Source organism: Belonocnema kinseyi, chromosome 10 (genome assembly GCF_010883055.1).
Source record: "Belonocnema kinseyi isolate 2016_QV_RU_SX_M_011 chromosome 10, B_treatae_v1, whole genome shotgun sequence".
NCBI classification, from domain to species: domain Eukaryota; kingdom Metazoa; phylum Arthropoda; class Insecta; order Hymenoptera; family Cynipidae; genus Belonocnema; species Belonocnema kinseyi.
This window is the reverse complement of record NC_046666.1, coordinates 92808644-92816180: the sequence shown is the minus strand read 5'-3', so window position 1 is coordinate 92816180 and position 7537 is coordinate 92808644. Positions and strand designations below refer to the sequence as shown.

General features: G+C 33.3%; 1 protein-coding gene across 1 annotated transcript in view; it reads right to left on the bottom strand.

Moving 5' to 3' along the window:
* LOC117181523 (probable DNA replication complex GINS protein PSF2) overlaps positions 1-3710 on the bottom strand; it is a 51690-nt gene extending 47980 nt beyond the window's left edge. Inside the window, exon 1 of the mRNA XM_033374297.1 lies at positions 3354-3710. Within this exon, the coding sequence (XP_033230188.1) occupies positions 3354-3598 (245 nt within the window). The 5' untranslated portion in view covers positions 3599-3710. The remainder of the gene's footprint in view (positions 1-3353) is intronic.
* Positions 3711-7537: the final 3827 nt, after the last annotated feature.

Below are 7537 nucleotides of genomic sequence, written 5' to 3'. Positions count from 1 at the left end.
TAGGAAGGCTGAGAACGGGGTGACAGAAAGCGAGAGTTTGGTGTATTTGGGGCGATGCTCTGGGGGAGGGGGTAAAAAAGAACCGTTATTAATATTGTTTTATTTCGTAGACACTCCTCTTCCATCTGTATAAAACTTGGCACGTTCAAATGAAACCCTGGTGCATGAGTTCAATTTTTCGAAAATCCGAAATTTCCGCATGTTAATGAAATGGACTTTTGGAAGGCCGGGTGGCACATGTTGGTATTTGAATTTCGAAAAGAAAATTTCGGATATGTCGATTTTACAAATAGTGACCCTGGTGAGTAACTTGGGAAGCCAGTCGAGCCCTCCGCTTGCCGCTCTTGTCCCCAGAAAATCGTGTTCCCGTTTATCAGGTATTTTCACTTCAAACCTCAGCGAGCTTCACTTTATTAAAACCTGAGGGGAAAACAATAGATCAAATTCATGGAAAAAAACTTTAGTTCTGTAATATCTTTGTATTTAAAAAATTTTATAATCATTTTATTATTTCATTAAATAGCAATTGAATAATAAAAACTATTTTTCAAATACACTTACACAGAAAAAATTAGCTTTTACGAAGATATTAGCAAAATAGAACTGAATCCCATGCATTTGGTCCCTTGTTTTCCCTAGAGTTCCTCCAGGGAGAGTTGTGTCACCACTTACTCCGCTTCTGATTGGTGCCGCGAAAGCGGAATCGGATGTTTTGAAATTGGCGCGACTTTCAAGTCAAATTTAATGTTCAGGCACTGATAGAATAGTAAATAAATATAATAAAAATAATAATGTAGGTGTAATAATAAAGAATGTTGAAAAAGTGAAAAATCTTATTCATACACACTTCAAAAAAAAAGACTATTTAAGACTATTTGATAAAGGCTGTTCTATTTCCTGGCAAGTATCAAACGTAGCTTTGTTGACGCAGAAGAGCAAGTTTTCTTTATATTCTTAATTAAAAAAGCTTATTTTCAAAACAATCACTACACGAAAATATATTACTTATAACCTCTTCTTGAGAATACTTCAAATCTTTCGCGCTCCGTTCGTATTTTCGATACCGGTTTCGCGAAGGCTAGTGGAGGGGTAACGTGACACAACTCTCCCTAAAGGAACTATAGTTTTCCCCTCAGCAATCTACGAAGTGAAGTTAGCTGTTTATCGAAGTGAAAATACTTAATTAGATCATGTTCCGTCCCTTACTGTACGCCGCGCGCCAGTTTCAAGCGAGAATATACTCTCTTTTTTCAATTACAAAAAACGACAAGAATATTATCGGAAAAAACTAGCTGAACGGTTCAGTATAATTGCCTTTAGATTGTGTGGTTAAAATATTGCGTTCAAAAATGCATCCATTTAGACATAGTTTGGATATGGCGAAATTGACAGCCATTTGAGGCACACTTAGGAACATTAGGAATACTGACGAGCCCCTAGATTTCCGATGCTGCCCCTCGTATATTACCAGTTGTACTACCTGCGCATGCCAGATATCAGAGTTCTGACACCACTGTATACTACCGTATACTGATATCTGGCGCCACTTTCAAGCGAGAAAATACACTCCATATTCAGTTCCAAAATACAAAAACATTTTCGGGACCCCGGAGATAGTTTTTCCGAAAATTGAGATCGCGCAGCGGGGATGGTTGGGAAAAGCTACGGGGGATGCGCGGTGTGCATTCAGGCGTGACAACCTGGTTCGGGGTCTCCTGATATAGGTCCACCGTCAGCCCCAAAAACAGCACTAACTTCGAAGTTCACTGTATATAATTTAATGCTGCAATAAAATCGCTTAATTTATTTTCTAATAATTAAAAATCGGCAAATCAAAATATTGCTTGGGGCTATTCAAAAACTACGTCACGCTATTTTGAACACGTTTTTGAACCACTCCCCCTTCTTCATTAAAGAACATAACATGAAGTTTGAGCTCCTCAGGTTGACGTAACAAGAGTCAAAGACCCTACCGATAGAAATCTCAGAGTATAAGCTTAAGATTCTCAAGGCTCTGAGAAGCTCAGAGAAATTCTCCGCATATATATATATATATTTAAAGTTCCCGGTTGTTCGTTTAAATGTTTTGAAGGCATTAAAATGTCCTTTCCGAAATTGAAATAAAAATACAATCATAAATAACAAGCAGAGAGGCTGACATTGAAATAAATATTCGATCATAAATAACAAGCAGAGAGGATATCTCAGCAGAGTAGCCGACACTCAAGGGTCCTTTGTTAAGCTTTCAGATTAAAATTTAGGAATAGGTTTTTGTTTATTTGAAAGTTAACAGCCTAAAACATAATAATACGGAATATGCGGGTTTCGATTATTTAAGATTTCTGACTTTTTTTTTAATATTTAAAATTGGAATGAATATAACTTTTCTCGTAAATGGAATGAGATAGGCCAAAACAGACATTATTAAATTCAACTAGAAAATTGTTTATTAGTATATAAGTGATAATTATAAATAAGTTCAATGAGAAAATTCATCAATTAAAAAAGAGGGTTAATAATTTGAAGAGAAATTTAAAAAGGGAGAGTCGGATTAACGACGGCCAACTACTGTAAATAACTCTGCCCACCCGGTACGTGATGAATACAAAAGGACCATTATATTACCGTCGTATCACTCTTAAAAGCACCTTGAAAAGGACCCAAATCTCTCTGACTATCTCTGAGACTAAATCATTCAAATGGAACCCGCAGATAGTCCTAAACCGGCCCGGCTATTTCGCCTGAGAATACTCTGAGATTTTTATTAGTAGGGGAGTTACATTTTTCATGTGTGATGCATTGGCGCACACTCCCTCCGCCGCCGGGGAAGCGACGGGCTATTTTCTTATGAAAAAAACGCTTTTTCTTTATTTTTACTCAAAATTATGAATTGCTCAACATTATTTTCAGTAAAATCTACATTTTCCAGTCCATCTAACTCACCCCCCCCCCCCAAGTTAGGGTAGCAACATGGACATAGGAAAAAAGAGACTAGGCATGCCATTGCGGGGGTGATGCAATGAGGAGTGAGGTCCGCCACCTTTTGATGTCCCGCGACAAACATGGCAGCGCCCACATGTTCATATTTTCATGCAGTTTGTCGGCAAAAATGCTCGTGCGCACAATCATATGGCACATCTTAAGATGGCGGCTCTCCCCACTCATGGAATTCTCCTCCCTCCCGTGGATTCAACCCCGCTCGCAAAACTTAGGATGGCATGTCTAGTCCCCTGTTTCCAGTGTCCATGGGGTAGCAACCACTAGTTTTCATACATGGTTTGTGCACCCCTAGTGTGATGTCACATTCTGCCCCCCCCCATGACGTAATTTTCGAACAGCCCTTACTGCTTTACTTGGATAATTTTTCTTCTTCCTTAGCGACATTAAGACTGTCCACATCCATCCAATCTTGGCCAATAATACGACATTTTTGCTGCTGTTTTAAGGTCATTGCAATCCACATAGGTACTTGAACTGGTAAGCCAGGACGAAATGGTCCAACCGAACCCGAAATTAAATGCATAGCTGTGCAATTGAAATTTGGCACTATACTGACCATCTGTTTTTCACTCAAAAATTCAACTTCTCGCGGATCCATGTTGACAAGATATTAATACACAAACGAACATTCACTGCGAAGAAACATTCTTTCGATTTCGACAGTGGAATTACATGTCTAACCCATGGACATAAGAAACATGGACTAGGCATGCCATCCTAACTTGTGGAGCGGGGTTGAATCCACGGGAGGGGAGAGAATTTCATGAGTGGGGAGAGCCGCCATATTACGATGTGCCATTTGGTTATGCGCACGAGCATTTTTGCCGACAAACTGTGCATGAAAATATAAACATGTGGGCGCTGCCATGTTTGTCGCGGGATATCAAAAGGTGGCGGACCTCCCCCCTCATTGCATCACCCCCGCAGTGGCATACCTAGTTCCTTGTTTCCTATGTCCATGGTCTAACCCTACATAATATTCCGAAACAATAGACAGGTAAAATAACGCAACACGTGTTGACTGCTTGATGACAACACCAGAGTAGGGATGGCCGACTCGAGTCCGATTCCTTCGACTATTCGATTCTCGGTCCCTGAGACTTAACAGACTCGAGTCCAAGCGGTTTTTCGTTTTTCTCTCCCCCCTCTCTCATAACTGTCTATCTCATTCCCTCTGTGCACAATCCGCCTGACTGTCAACAGCTGGCAGGCAGGCAGCCGCCTGTAGAGATTCCACAAGAGTGAAAGAGATAGAGAAATGACCGTCCCTTTTCCTCTTAGATATTTTCTGCAGGCCGGCTGCCTGTCACTGCCGGCAAGTAGAGGTATGAAAAGGCCATAATGCGCATGCTGTATAGCTTAATTTGAACAAATTAATTTTTTGAATTAATGTACTAATCAGAGAAGGATTCTATTGACCCTTTGGAATAAAATTAAAAAATAATTGTAAATTGATTTTTTACTATTAAGGTATAAGTCACTTCCAGCTAGCGTTTCACAGTTTTAATTAAGCAACAGGTATTTAGTTTAATAAAAAAAATAATAAATGAAAAAATATATTATCGTTAAAACAATAAGATTTAATTAAACTACTCTTTTAACTTTCAAAATTAAGGTTGGTTGGCGTCATTTCCTGTCATTAGTGTGTAATTGTTTTATATTATATATTATAAATATATTATATATTATATTATTATATAAAAACGTATATTTTAATAATAAAACATTCATTTTGTAAATAAGAAAAATTAATATAGCACAAATAGAGCACTTTTTTGTTTGAAAATTTTAATTTTGAATGTTTTTGTAATACAAAATTTTAATTATGTGCACGCTTTCATACATACAATATTTATCTTACCGTCGTTATATACATTTTATAATTTAATGGTTGAAAATACATTTTTTGCGCTGTCTCAATTAATTTTTACCATTGTTGAAATATTTAAGTTTTATTTATTGTTTGATTTTTATTTTATTTTGTGGTTAATTATTATTCCACTCATTTATTGATTACTTAGGCATTTATTATTTCATTAACTTATTTATATTTACATTTATTATTCGTATTTATTATTCATTAATTTGAAATAAATGCGGGCTTTTCAGCACACACGCATTAGGCAAGGACTCGAGTTTCGGACTCGAAGATTCGATTACTTGTTCGAGAAACAGACTTGAGGCCAATATTCGATTCTCAGAGACCACTACCCATCCCTACACCAGAGCAGACGCTAGACCATGATCTAATAAATACATGGTCTAGCCACTTGAGGGACTTGTTTCGTTCAAGTCACGCAACCGCTTAATTCTACCATTTTGTTAGTTTCACCGCGCAGTTTGAATTTGACGCGTTAGACTGTACGGCGATCTGTTAAAGGAAAATCAGTATGTATAAAGAAATATTATGAGAATATTAAAAGAATGAATTCAAAAAGAACTTTCAATGGATGTATTAGAACATTGGTAAGTAAATAAATTATATTCAGACCAGAATGTAAGTTTTTAAATATTACTGATTGAGAAGGATTAAATGTATATACAATTTTTGATATTTATGGTAATGAATTTCATTTTAAATATCTCCGTGTTCCAGTAAATGAATAATTCTCAAGTGGACAATTCTTTGAGTAATATATATATGTAAAATTGACAGAGGTTTGTCATAGAATTACGCGGGTCCATACATTTTACAGAAAAGTTGGTAAGATCTGTATTTGATCTAGATTAAAAGTAAGATCTATTATTCTTACATTAATTATAAAATAATTTGTCATATGGTACAATTTTGACATTCTTTTGAATTTACATATAATGCGTACGTATAAATGTATGCAATATTATAGGGATTTGTCAACATTTATTGTAATGTTGAACAGTCTGCTAAGAATAAGAGAGATTTTAAATGTGATACAATGTGACTTCATAATATATCTAAAAAGTGGAAAGGCAAGAGGGAGTAACTGGCAAATTGAAAATTGTGTCCCAGAGATACGTAGAATTACTGAATATAGAGAGAAAAAGTTTAATAAAAAAAGTCATTCAGTTCGGAGAAAAAATTTCCCGAATTTTTTCCGGTTCGCAAACATTTTTCACGGCCAATGAAATTTAAAAAATCAAACTATATTCTAAACATTTTTCCGTATAAAGTAATAAACAACAAACAACAAATTAAACCATTCAAAGTGTAAACCTTGAATTCCAAACTTTTAAAATTGAAATCTAAAAGTTTTTAATTCAAAAATTGTGTATTCAAATGCTCAATAATTTACACGTATGAACTAGAAGATACTAACACTTTTAAATTAAACAGTTTTAAGTGAAATGAAAATAAGCTGCAAAATGTTGAACTTTTATAAATTATAGAGTTCAAAGATTGAGATTAGTTCCAAAAATATAAATCCACGTTAAAATTTTCAATCGTATAAAATAAAGAATCAAGCAATGAACTTTAAAAATTCACAAAATTATGTTATTTTAAGTAATTTTAAGCTAGGCACATTAAAAATTAAATAACAATTTTTTTGCCTTAACATTTTTCAAATTAGAAGTTAAATTATTTTTATTTTAAATAGTCTAGGCATTCTTCAAAAGCTTTAAAATTTTATTTCAAAATCTTAAAAAGTCTAGAAGTGGTTTTAAATTTTTCCAAATTCAAAATCATTTTTGAATTTTTTGTTAGAACTTTTAAATATATTTTAAAATGAAATGATTTTTTTCTATAAATTTTAGAAAATTCTGCAATTTACAAACAAAAATTTTAATTTATAAATAACAATAATCGTTTATTATTTGAACAAATATTCGAATAATATTAAGAGATATTTAGAAGTTTTAAAAAGATTCGAATTAAATTTAGAACTTGAAATAATCTGAAATACTTACAGCTTAATTAAAAATAAAGTTTAGATTTTTGCAGATTTCAAACAACAAATTTAGAATTTTTTTAACAATTGTGAAACACTACAAAAGAATAAAAATTTTCTTAAGATTCGTAGGAAAATTGAAAATGATTTTTCACTTTGAAAAATAATTGTAATAGGAAGTTTAAGAAGATTTTAAGCGATTTAAAAATGATCAAAGAAGAACATGGAAGATTTTAAAGATTTCATTTAATTTGCTGAATTTTTAAAAATTGTAGGAAAATTTTGATTAATTTTAAAATATATTTAGAAGTTCTGAAAAAATGTTAACACACTTCTTTTAAATTACTTGAAATAATTTCAAGTTTTTAATTAATTTTGAATCTTTTCAAAACTTCTATATATCTCTTAAAATTACTCAAATTTTTGGTATGAATAATAAGTGTTCAATTGTTATTTATGCATCGAAATTTAAGAATTTTACTCATAAATTAAACACTTTTTAAATAGAACAATTCAAATTGTAACACTAAAAGATCAAAAGTTCTTCGAAAATCTAAAGATTCAAAGCTTTCTATGTAAAAAAATTTAGTTTCAAATTGTTCTCTTTTAAATATTTGGTTTCAATCTACTCGTCTTAAATGAACAGTGAAATATTGCTAATCATTAAATAC